Source organism: Sycon ciliatum, unplaced genomic scaffold (assembly GCF_964019385.1).
Source record: "Sycon ciliatum unplaced genomic scaffold, ocSycCili1.1 SCAFFOLD_2086, whole genome shotgun sequence".
Lineage (NCBI taxonomy): Eukaryota > Metazoa > Porifera > Calcarea > Leucosolenida > Sycettidae > Sycon > Sycon ciliatum.
The window spans coordinates 1-13,253 of NW_027044500.1; the positions used below are offsets into that span (position 1 = coordinate 1).

Consider the following 13,253-nt stretch of genomic DNA (forward strand, 5'->3'; position numbering starts at 1 on the left):
CACACACACACACACACACACACAAACCAGTAGGGTACAGACAACTGAACATTTCCGCATGATGACGCAGTCTGCCGCTACTCACCACTGCAAGCAATATGAATTACCGTTGTGGACATGGAAATCTGGTCGCATGTCAAGCGGCCCCAGGGTGCTGGCCATGCAGCCGTGGTTCAAGCGGCCCCAGGGTGCTGGCCATGCAGACGTGGGTCAAGCGGCCCCAGGGTGCTGGCCATGCAGCCGTGGTTCAAGCGGCCCCAGGGTGCTGGCCATGCAGCCGTGGGTCAAGCGGCCCCAGGGTGCTGGCCATGCAGCCGTGGGTCAAGCGGCCCCAGGGTGCTGGCCATGCAGCCGTGGTTCAAGCGGCCCCAGGGTGCTGGCCATGCAGCCGTGGGTCAAGCGGCCCCAGGGTGCTGGCCATGCAGCCGTGGGTAAGCAGTACATGGATGACCTGATAACAGTTTTGCAGACATGTTGGCAGCTAGAGACTAGTGCAGGGAGTGTTGCAGACATGCTGGCAGCTAGAGACTAGTGCAGGGAGTGTTGCAGACATGTTGGCAGCTAGAGACTAGTGCAGGGAGTGTTGCAGACATGTTGGCAGCTAGAGACTAGTGCAGGGAGTGGTGCAGACATGTTGGCAGCTAGAGACTAGTGCAGGGAGTGGTGCAGACATGTTGGCAGCTAGAGACTAGTGCAGGGAGTGTTGCAGACATGCTGGCAGCTAGAGACTACTGCAGGGAGTGTTGCAGACATGTTGGCAGCTAGAGACTAGTGCAGGGAGTGTTGCAGACATGCTGGCAGCTAGAGACTAGTGCAGGGAGTGTTGCAGACATGTTGGCAGCTAGAGACTAGTGCAGGGAGTGTTGCAGACATGTTGGCAGCTAGAGACTAGTGCAGGGAGTGTTGCAGACATGTTGGCAGCTAGAGACTAGTGCAGGGAGTGTTGCAGACATGCTGGCAGCTAGAGACTAGTGCAGGGAGTGTTGCAGACATGCTGGCAGCTAGAGACTAGTGCAGGGAGTGTTGCAGACATGTTGGCAGCTAGAGACTAGTGCAGGGAGTGTTGCAGACATGCTGAGTAGGAAGCGACGAGCGGGTTCTGTGCCAGGGGGCGCCCGGGTCCCAAAAAATGGGGTATTATTGAAAAATGGGGTACTAATAGTACCCCATTTTTGCGATGAAAATTATTTTTGGCCCGGTTTTTTTGCGGATAAAAATATGTGCCAGGGGGTGCCCCTACCTCAAAAAAAAAAAAAAAGGGGGTATTATTGAAAATATGTATTGGGGTGTTATGCTCTACCCTAAACAATAAGGTAATATGGTGTCATGATTTGGAATTCTGCATGTATCATTAATTTTGATTTTTAGGGGTGGGTAATATGTCCAGCCCTACATCATAATATTGCATTCCGATGTCTAAAATATTACTATTTCAAATGTCAATGTTATCTCACTTTTTCCAATTTTATATTAATCAGAACTCATAGTTTTGCAGTATTTTGACTTGTAATTTCAATTTTTCGGATCATTCTCCAGAGAGAGAGAGAGAGAGAGAGAGAGAGAGAGAGAGAGAGAGAGAGAGAGAGAGAGAGAGAGAGAGAGAGAGAGAGAAGATAGCACCCATTTTGTTCACCCAGGGGATGGCTCACGCCTGGTAGGAAGAGAGAGAGAGAGAGAGAGAGAGAGAGAGAGAGAGAGAGAGAGAGAGAGAGAGAGAGTCTAGCAATCAAAGATATCTTGAGAAGGTACTACCCAGGAGCGCTTCCTGGAAACTTCGATGATTGGAGCTGTGTTCGAAGCCTGAATCGTCACAATTGGTTCATCCAGGTCATCATCGGCCTTGCGCTTCCGGCTTACTACATAATCACACGAGACTTCCGGCATCTTCTTAGGATATCCTTCTTCGTCGATGTCGATCGTGCCGACACGCGCAACAACACGGGTTATCCTCGTCGACATCACTGAGAGGCGGACAGATTTCGTCGTCGCTTGTGTATCCCCGTCTTTTCGAAAGACCTTGCGATCATTGAGATCCTTGATGACACGGATGAGTTCTTGAGCTTCGATCTGCTCTCCATTTGCAAACGTCTCTTCGACAATATCCAGAACACCTGCAGCCTTCATCACGTTGTACATCGATCTTCGCCCGTCGTCCCAGCAGCGGAGCAGTCTGCCCGTATCTCGCCATGATGATGATCCATAATCCTCTACACCATCAACAACGATCTTCGGTAGACGCTGGTGTTTCTCACCGCTCACGAGAACGCGCGTCGACACCCTGCACAGATACTGTGCAATCTCCATGGGAGTCAAGTCCGTCCGATCCGGGTGAAGAAGCATGGGTCTTAGCTCGTAAGCTGTACCCAGATCGGTGAGTAACCGAACGGTTAATTCATCTTTATTACTACAAGAAAATAAATAAAACTTCTCTACATACGGTTCGGAGGTTGACCAGGCCGACATCTTTGATCTGGTAGAGAGAGAAATTCTGGAGACGGTACTCGATCATCCAATGGACTCAAAAATGAATTGTGAACCAAAAATGAAATTATATCAGGTTTTATAGGTCCCGCCAAGTCCCGTCCCGCCGGGTCCCGCCTCCGGGAAGGTGACGACCTTGGAGAACACGGTGAACACGGTGCGCGCCAAAAACCAAAACGTTGCTCGCGACATGCCGTGTCTTTTTTGGTTCGGGTTTGGAATCTTTCCATTGACATAAGTCAATTAGTTTTCCATCTATGTCCGTAATCGAAAGGTCCATGAGGTGTAGAATTTTTCTAGCTTTCCTCTCGTATAATTCTTTTCGACATACAACAATTCTTTCTCGAACTTTTAGCTGCTGGAATACCGGATTCATCTTGACCTCAGATGCACAGATCATGCATCCATGCATTGACGTCACAGTACATCATTGCAGCACTGATTTCACTGTGAAGTGTGGAACATGGGTCAATGCGCGATAAAAGGATGAACGTGATTTCAGCGGGAAGTGCGCTAATTGGTCACATGTTTTCAGCGGGAAGTGCGGTAAGTGGTTAATTGTTTCCAGCGGGAGATGAGTGGATTGGTTAATTGAAAAAGAACCAGTTATTCCGAATTCAACTATTACGAAAACCCTATAAAAATAGATCCTCGGTACCTTGTCAAGCCATTGTGTGGTTGTCCGCCACCACCCCTGCTCAGGATGGAACCCCTTCGGAAGAAACCTCGTCAGTCTTTTGATGTAGTGAGATCATCTGATCTGTTGCAATTCTTTAGTTATTGTCCTGATCAAGAGTTTGCAGATGTACTAAAGTTTTTCTCTCATGTTCTACCGTCGCTGGAGCTGCTTCTTGAAGAGAATATTGAGCAATGGGGTCAGTACAAGTGTTCTTTGGTAGTTCAGGTGGTGATGCAGAAGCTGAATCCTGCTACAGGACAAATGGTTTCCAACACATTCTTCTTCCGATCGAGTACAACGCTGGTGCTCAACACCATGGAGCTGAGGGACCTTCTCAGTAGGATGATTGCTCAGATCAACGCTCGTCTTGATGATTTCGTTCGTCATGGATCAGGTTGGGTAGTTGAACGGATTTCCTGTTTACACATCGAAATGTCACGCTACTGTGTACTTGGAGGAAGTTCGTACATCCCCTTGCCACCGGAGTTGAAGTCGAAGAAGGCCATTGTTAACGTGCAGAACACTGACAACAAGTGTTTACTGTAAGTATAGCAGTGGGGTTTCAGTGTGGTGATACGGTGTATGGATTGAACTGTATGCCGCCTGTCCATGTCTTATGTCATCCGTACTTTAGATGGTCAATACTGGCTGCTAAATTTTCGGCAGACAAGTCTCATCCATATCGTCAATCGTCGTACGCAGAACATGCGGATACTGTGGATGTGAGCGGCATCGAGTTTCCAGCAAAACTGGAAGACATACCAGTCATCGAAAGACTGAACGACGGTCTTTACATCAACGTCTTCGGATATGAAGAGAAAGTCATATATCCGTTAAGAATTTCTCAGCAACCGCAGACCGCCATCAATGTATTGCTCATCCAAGACGAACGCAATGACGTGGAGGTGCAGCACTGGGTGTGGATAAAGTCATTCAGTCGTCTTGTTGCTACTGGAGCACGTCGAGCACATTTTGTCTGCTTCAGATGTCTCTCAACACACGTCACGGAGAAGGGATTGAATAATCATATGATGTACTGCAGTGAACATCCTGAAGCTACGGTGGAGATGCCAAAGGCTGGTGATAGAGTGATGTTCAGGAATGTGAACAAGCAGCTTCAAGCCCCATTTGTAAGTAGAACACTTAATCAAGGTGAACACACTGTGGTCTGTTTTTTTTTTTTTTTTTTTTTTTTTTTTTTTTTTTTTTTTCTTTTTCTTTTCTTTTCTTTCCTGCACATGTTTCTTGACTCTGATTGTTCACCTTTCTGCTGTTTTACTCGGTGTTGTTTCTGCAGCTATTCCTAATTCTCTATCTATCTTTTCCGCTGTTTTACTCGGTGTTGTCCCTGCTGCTATTCCTACTTCTCTCTCTCTCTCTCTCTCTCTCTCTCTCTCTCTCTCTCAAATGCAGGTGATCTATGCCGATTGTGAGGCCTTCATAGAACTTCTGTCCGCTGTCAAGAAAATCGGTCATTCGACATTCCAAAAGAACAAGCATGTAGCCTGTTCCTGTTCGTACATTGTAGTACGATCTGATGGCGTCGTCACGAACCGTTTCTTCTACCGTGGAGAAGATTCTATGTTCTGTTTTCTGCTGTCACTTGAGCAAGAGGAGGAGATTATCCGTGATGAGCTTCTAGCATGTAATGCTGGTCAAATGATCATTTCAGAAAGTCAACAACGTGAATTTGAAACGGTAGTCTCCTGTTGGATCTGTGGTGAAGCGTTGGGTAGCGATCGTGTACGTGACCACTGTCACATCACCGGTGCTTACCGTGGTGCAGCACACAACCATTGTAACCTGAACATGCGGATTGAGCCGTTCAAGATCAAGATTCCTGTGATCTTTCATAACTTGAAGGGATACGATTCTCATCACATCATATCTGCCATTGGGAGAACATCCACTGATGAGATTACGTATGTGAACGAGAAAGGACAAGAACGGGTACGTTACATATGCGTGGTGTGTGTGTGTGTGTGTGTGTGTGTGTGTGTGCGTGTGCGTGGATCATGATGTTTTTCTAAGAAGGAAGATCATTACTATGGTGGTACTCATATTCACGTTTATATGATTGATATTCATCTTTACAGCTGCACCTTAAAACTGTGTCTCCTCTTTTTCTTTCTTCTTCTCAGACCAAGCGTCTCGGTGCTATCAAAGTGGTTCCCATCAACAGTGAAAAATATGTCACATTCGGATGGAGACAGTTCCAGTTCATCGACAGCCTGGCATTCTTGAACACCTCCCTAGACCGGTTGGTTTCGGCTACACCACCAGATGCATTCGCCCTTCTATCCGCACGATTTCCAGACGAGGATGAACGCAAACTGTTGACACGAAAGGGTGTCTACCCGTATGAATATATGGGGTCGTACGACCAATTCGAAGAAACGCGTCTACCACCCAAGGATGCATTCCACTCAACGCTAACGAACATGGTGAGTAGTGTGACAGATATAGTAGATCTTTCTCTCTTTCTTTTTTCACCATCTTAATTCGAAGTACTAAAATAAGACAAAATGTGTTTGAACGCTTCCTGCAGCTTCATACTAAATAATTGATTGTGTGGGCGAACTACTAAAATAAGTTCGTTGATTTGTTTTTCTTTTTGGTGTACATTTTCTATTCCCTAGGGTATCAGTGATGAAGACTATGCCTATGCGCAAACAGTATGGACTGCGTTTGACTGTGAAGATCTAGGAGACTATCACGACCTCTACCTGGAGACTGATGTGCTGCTGTTGGCTGACGTTTTCGAAAACTTCAGAAGAACTGCTCACGCAACCTATGGATTGGATCCCGCTAATTACCTCACCTTACCGGGATTTGCCTGGGATTCGCTGCTGAAAATGACGAAGGTGTCCCTTCATCTCATTTCCGACATTGACATGTTCAACTTCATTGAGCATGGCAAAAGAGGTGGCATAAGCATGGTGTCCGCTAGACATGCCACCGCCAACAACAGATATCTATCGGAGTACAATCCAGACGAGCCGACAAGCTTCATCCAATATTTAGATGCGAACAATCTATATGGATGGGCCATGTCTCAACCCTTGCCCGTGTCGGACTTCTGCTTTGAAGCAGTGACGGATGATCTTCTGGAGACGGTACTCGATCATCCAATGGACTCTTCGACGGGATACATGGTGGAGTGCGATTTAAGGATTCCAGATGGTGTGCATGACATGATGAATGACTATCCGTTGGCTCCTGAGAAGATGAAGGTGACACGAGATATGCTTTCTCCATATCAGACCCACATGGCAGAGAAACTAATGGTAAGTCATGGTCTATCTGGTGGATATGCTTGTATTAATCTTCTAAGGTTTGTGTATATCTATACTGTACTCTTGTAGGTGACCGGTTTGGAAGCGAAGAAACTGGTACCAAATCTACTGGTGAAAGAGCACTATGTTCTGCACTACAGAAACTTGCAGCAGTATGTGTCCTTGGGTGTGGAGATTACAGATGTACATCGTGTGCTCTCCTTCACACAACACCCATGGATGAAGCCATACATCGACACTAATACTGAGCTGAGAAAGCTATCAACTTCTGATTTCGAGAAAGACTTCTATAAGGTGGGTACTCCACATCATGTGTGTGTGTGTGTGTGTGTGTGTATTTAGCGATAGTGTGGGATCTAGTATGTACTGGAAGTGTGAATGACCTGAAGATAACAGTTTTCTTATTGTTGTTTTTCTTGGCTTTTTTTTTTTGTATGCCTGTTTATCGTAGTTGATGAACAATGCTGTATATGGCAAGACCATGGAAAACGTTCGAAACAGAGTAAACATCAAGCTCATTCGTGAACAGGATGAAAAACCACGTCTCCAGAAAAGCATCAACAAACCTTCGTACATCCGCAGTGTAGCCTTTGAGAACGATCTGATAGCAATCGAGTTTGCCAAGACAAAGGTGACTCTCAATAAACCCATTTATGTGGGTACAGCCATCCTCGATCTGTCGAAGCACTTGATGTATTCCTTTTACTATGAAGTTCTCCTACCCCGCTATGGACAAAATGTACGTTTGCTCTACACTGATACTGATAGTCTGATCGTACATATTCAAACGGATGATCTGTACACCGATATGTCAAACAACATAACAGCCTATGACACATCCAACTATTCACCATCCCACCACCTGTACAGCACGGTCAACAAGAAGGTGGTAGGGAAGTTCAAGGACGAACTAGGTGGCAAACCCATCAAGGAGTTCATTGGTTTGCGGAGCAAGATGTACGCATACCGCTGTGAAGACAACGACGACAATGGCAAGCGTGCCAAAGGTGTGCAGAGAAGCGTGTTGAAAAACACCATAACCGTCGATGATTATCGAACATGTCTCGTCGAGGAGTCTCAGCTGAAGAGAACAATGAATGTTCTTCGAAGTCGACGACATTGCATTCACGGAGAGGAGCTACACAAGATTGCCCTCTGTGGATTCGACAGTAAGCGTTACATTCTGGAGGATGGTATCAACACCCTGGCATTCGGACACAAGGATATTCCAAAGCACTGAGGGATTTCCACACATACTAGAGCATATGTCATATCTTCTCATGAAATACATTGTAAATACTATGCGATTCATAATATTCACGTTAATCCAAAGCATGAGCTACATTGTACATATGAAATGCTAATACTTTTTGAGATCATTCACATCCTTCTTTGTTAACCAGGTATGGAATTTTTCGTCTTGATAACCCTTCCATTTGACGAGCCGACTGTTCTTGTTGTATTTCAACACCTTATCGAATCTCAATCCTGTGTGTCTGGCATGTTGTAGCTCAGCTCCATAGAACTGTCCTTGAATGACTTCTCCCATCAGGTCTTGAACACGATAGGTGTGGGGTACAGTGGGTAGGACATCGTTTACCACGAACACTTCCTCTGTCCAGTTGGGCGTGTACCCTTTCTCGAAATGACGTTTAGCCACAGCCAAACGCACATCATCGCCCACTTTGAATTTAGCTGGTGATTGCTTCGAGTGTACGTCTGCATCTTTTGGTTTTCCATCAAGAGAAGCTTTCGTGGGACTCATGCCGATACTGCGATGTTTCGAGCTGTTGTACTTGGCCATAAGCTGAGGAAGGACGTCAAGATACTGTGTCGTAGCTTTCTCCGTGAAATGGCGCCACATTCTGCCTTTCAGTGTTCTATTGAAGCGTTCCACCACCACGGCTTTTCCTTCGTTGTGGGTGCTGTACATGATGATGTTGTGATCCTTGACCCATTGCTTCATTGTTGCATTGTAGAACTCCTTGCCTTCGTCTACCCATAGTTTTTGTGGTACCCTGTTCGATGATTTCAGGATCAGGTCGAATGCATCCCTGACAGCAGAGCCAGTTTTGGTTTTCAGGGGTACTGCCCAGGCATAGCGACTGTACAGATCGATGACGGTCAGCAGGAATTTGTAGTTCTTGTTGCTTCGGGCAAACCGTTGCATATCCACTAGATCGGCACTCCAGATGTGATCCACAGACCTGCTCTTCACCTTGCGTCTTTTGAAATGCACTCGTCTGGGTTTGTGCAATTCGTTAGCCAGTTGCGTGTGGAATGGTGTGGACTGCGACTTCTTCTTCTGTCTTCCATCATGAAGTGCTTTTTGCACTTTCGTATCCCACAAGGCTCCACCACCTCGCAAGGCACCTAAACTGAGAACCAGTTGATCGTTTTCCAGCTTTTCATCCTCATCGAAGACTCTTCGGAAAATTCGAAGTGCTTCATCCAGACCATATTTGGAAAATAGCTTTCCCATCAATATGGCATACCATCCACATACTGCTGTGCTTCTGTCTTGAACGGCTTGGGTGTTGGTGATGATCTTACAGTCTGCATAGGCTTCTTTAAAGAAATCGCACAGTGCAGGTTCAGTGTAATCTTGCTCCATAGTGTATAGACTGCGTCCGAAACTGTCAAAAACCAGGATCACGTTTTGCTCGCGACACACGGTCAACCAATGATGTCCACCTTCCGGTGCATCGTACACCGGTAGAACGTTGTCGGTGTTGACGATACAAAAGTCTCCATTGTTCAAGGGTGGTAAGAGGTCGTAACTTGTACACCCCACGAACCCTCCAACACCATTCAATCTTCCTTTGATGTCGGCACTGCTGAGAGGGTAGTCCATTCTTGATCATAGCCTGAAAATTTTCGCGCACGTGATCACATTGAACGTCCACTCAGGATATCCTTGATGATACGAGTGATCCTGCTTTTATCCTTCAGAACCTCTTGAATGAATGATGCATCGTCCACCATCACCTTTTGTGCTCTGATCATGAAATGCTCGGGATGGATCAATTTTGCTTCAGTTGTTCTACCATACGTAGAAGTCATATCGTTGAGATCTTGAAACTTGAGCTGCGATCCTGGTACAGCTAGCACTAGGGTGGCTAGTTCATGAATCTTTCGTTCTGATCGAAGGAATCCATCGACATGTTTGTGGATTCCCACCGCACCCGCTATGGTTGCAAACGGGTACCTGGACATGTAGATGCGATTCGTCTCGTTGACCAGAGTAGTGTAGTCGTTCATCGTCTGCGTCTTCAGGGCATCCGCAGCCGCTTCCACCCGACTCCTGAACCTCAGTCGATCTTCATCGTAGAGTTGCAGCAGTTGTGATCGGCTTGTGAAATAGTTGCTCTTCAAAAAGGTTGCCGGTATATTTGTATGTCGGAGGAAACTGTCCAGGATTTGTAGGATCCATCGGTCAAATTCGTGGTCTTGTAATAGATTGAAAGGCACTGATGTTAAAGGTGCCTTTCTCTTCTTCCTGACATCTGCAACGGAATCGCGAACTTGATCGGTAGTGGAATCATAGTTGAGTATGTTGGATGCAATCACATTTCTCACAGACGGGTAACTGATGTGATCGGGATTGTTTTTGAAGTGGGTGTCATATAGACGCTTTACTCGCGGATCAGCTTGCAGCTCCAACAGGGTGGAGGTGCTCAAACTGTGATCTGGCACTTGGGAAAGAACTTTCTTGACGCTTTTCAAGTAGGTATTGTAGTTATTACCTCCTTTTTGCCGCATGAGTGGTGGTATACCGAGAACTTCCCACGAATTTACTCTCTTCTTGAGGATGTGTTGAGGATGTTTCGACATAAACTGCAAGGTTTGCAACCTTTTACGCTTGGGTATCGAGAAGGATCCCTTTCTGGACCCCACCCTCTGTATACTGCTCGGTAGCCCATTTGAGAATTTCACCGTAAGATGCTCCATTCTTATTCATTATTGGAATTTTTTTTCAATGTTTCGGCTAACTTTTCGGCTAACTTTTCGGCTAACTTTTCGGCTAACTTTTCGGCTAACTTTTCGGCTAACTTTTCGGCTAAACACGCACATCAACGAGGTTTTTATTCAAAAGTCACCTTTAATGCAGTGTCTTCGCAATACGTGTAGTACTGATTAGAAGAGCAATCAATGGTTAGGATAGGTCTGCGACACACCGCCAATAACTTCTCATACAATCTAAAGATAATGGATGACTTCGTGCACAGACCACCAAACAGAGTATTGAGATAACGCTTGATATTGCTTTTATCAGTGAAGCGAAATAGATACATAAAGTTTGCATTGATCTTCATGTCCTTAATGTTATCAAAGCTCTGAGAGAGAAAGAACACGTTCAACTTATGATGATGACTGTACATGGTGAAGAACTTGTAGAGACACTCTCTTTGACTGCCGTGCTTCAAACCCATCACTCTGATGTCATCAATGATCACATAGGTGTTAGGCTGGAGATCCATGTCTTCGATACACTCGGGCATGGTGCTGTAATGCTTGAAGGATTTGAGGCTTGGGAGACGATACTGATCGGCCGGCGTGTTGGAGATGACAACTATACGCTCAGGTTGCACACGTTTCAGGAGCTTGATGAGAAAGTAGGATTTACCCATGTTGCTCTGTCCCAGAAACAATACGTTTTGACCCCAGGATTTCAGAGCAGGAATGATTTCCGTGAACCAATCCTTAGACTCGAACTGAAGACCAGGAATGTGCAGCCCGTGTCGAGCAGTGGCCGTGGTCGGAACATCGTCGTTCCTTACGGGACTAGTCTTTTTCTTCCTCCCGATTTCCTGTCCAAGGAGCGAGATAAAGTCCATGATCAGATGTTGTAGGATGGACCGATGTGAGCGGAACTCATAGAAGACGGTCCTGCACTGTTAATGTTCTGTCGAATTTTTTGAGCAAATGGAGTTTCAGGACGGGTTAGGGATCTACGAGGTGCAGACAGGAACGATGAAGCTTCGTCGAGGGCACGATGTCCTAGTTTTTTGAACAAGGCCCTTCCTTGTTTCTTTATTCCTCGTGCCCTGCGGCCTTTGGAGCGAACTTGACGAGCTGGTTTCTTGGTTTTTCGAGATGCTCGTTGACGAATCTTCTTCGGTGCATGCCGACGACGACGACTTTTAGCGCGCTTCATGGCACCTGCTGAGCTTCCCTTCCTTACTCCTCTGCCGAATATTTTATCCATTACGTTGTCACCCAGTGATGCCATGGTACCCATGGCCAAGGGAGCAGCCAGATTCGTCAGGAGTGGTATGGCCTTGGCGGCTAATCCTGGTGGAATGGCTAGACCTCCTCGGTGCATGGCAGGGTTGTAAGCTGTTTTCATTTGCGTTTCCACAATGTCTCCGGACTCTCCTCTCCCCAAAAGCATGGGAAGAAGTGTCATTCCTGCCATGGCAGCCAGGGGTCCAAGTCCACCGCGTTGCATTGCATCTTGTTTTGTCGTGGGTTCCGCCATCTGCTTTTCCATCTCATCCGGTCCAGCACCGATTAGGTTTTTCCAGAAGCTCTTTTTCCAGAAGAATCCACCGTGTTGTCGACTCGATGTTTTCAAATCACCACCGTAGACACGATGTCTGGTCTCCAGGTCACCACCTTCCATGATGCCCTTTTACTACTAGGTCGGAATTAATTCATACAACTTCGGCTTTGATACCTTCATCTTTGCTCATGGTGTACAAGTACTTGTCCATGCAGAGAAGGTTGACTTTGATCGAGGCACCATTTTCACTAGGTCTCCTCACGGGGGCGTTTGTCACGTCGCTAAATTGATAGTCGATGGACAGATTTCCTCTCGATCTTGGATTGTCTGTGGTCCGATCCAGATTCAAGTTGATAGGCACCATAAAGTAGTGATTGCAGTAATCTGCAGCGGTGATGGGGATTTGCGTTCCATACGTCTTGCCGAAAAAGTCTTGAACCAGATTGTAGCCACGCAGGTAGGAGGATTTGTTGTAATCGTAGAAGTATTGCCCTTCAGTATTACGACTCACATCCCACTGGAACTTGAGCGGGTTGTCAAAGAGCGTCTGGTCGTTGACAGTGACACGAAGTTGACTGAGATTTGCATGAATCATGGCCAGTCTGTTCGAAGAATGCGATGCTTGACCTCCAGCCAATGCTGGCTGTGTACCATGAGTCAAATCTGTGAAGAACAGGATCATCCTGCGTGGAATGTCCGCATTGTGAAGCAGTTCCAGTGTACCAGCATCATCTGAAATGCTCTTTTGTATGAGACGAGGGCACCACGTGTGGAAATAGAGTTGTTTGGGAAGGCGTACACGATCGGTGAGATTGGGTTCCATGCGATAGGTAGTGTACACAAAGTCCAATTGGAGTAGATCGATCTCAATATCACCGACGCTCAGAGCACTGTTGGCACCACCGCCTTGATCGCTAAGCATGATGTATCTGGAAAGCTCGGATTGTGGCAGATCAAAGCGAAGCTTCACCTGTGTACCCGGGGGTAACCAAGCATCGTCCTGATTGAAAAACGGTAGGAAGGGTCTCAGCTTGTACTGAAACCGTCCAACAGCTGCACGAAGTGCATTTTCCTGAACCGTGTTGGAGAAGCCTTCGTTGGTGACAAGCTCGACGGTGGGTGCACGCCTGAGTGTGAAATCATCGACGAAATCCGGTGCTTGTGCTGCATTAGCGTTTGCAGCGTTTGTTTCGAAGGCATAGCCATGCTTACGCTTCACACCAAGTTGATAGGGCGATAAATCCACACCTCTCAATGCTCTTTGCGGATCCAGTTTCTGTAGACCGTAGAG

The 13,253-nt window shown here is 46.5% G+C and overlaps 1 protein-coding gene across 1 annotated transcript; it reads left to right on the forward strand.

The window, feature by feature from the left end:
- The first annotated feature begins 4,856 nt into the window (after positions 1-4,856).
- Positions 4,857-7,883, forward strand: LOC135830376 (uncharacterized). The gene is made up of 4 exons (XM_065342637.1): positions 4,857-5,110; positions 5,302-5,604; positions 5,800-6,447; positions 6,908-7,883. The coding sequence occupies exons 1-4, from the start codon at positions 4,970-4,972 to the stop codon at positions 7,694-7,696; spliced, it is 1,881 nt and encodes a 626-aa protein (XP_065198709.1). The 5' UTR covers positions 4,857-4,969; the 3' UTR covers positions 7,697-7,883.
- Positions 7,884-13,253: the final 5,370 nt, after the last annotated feature.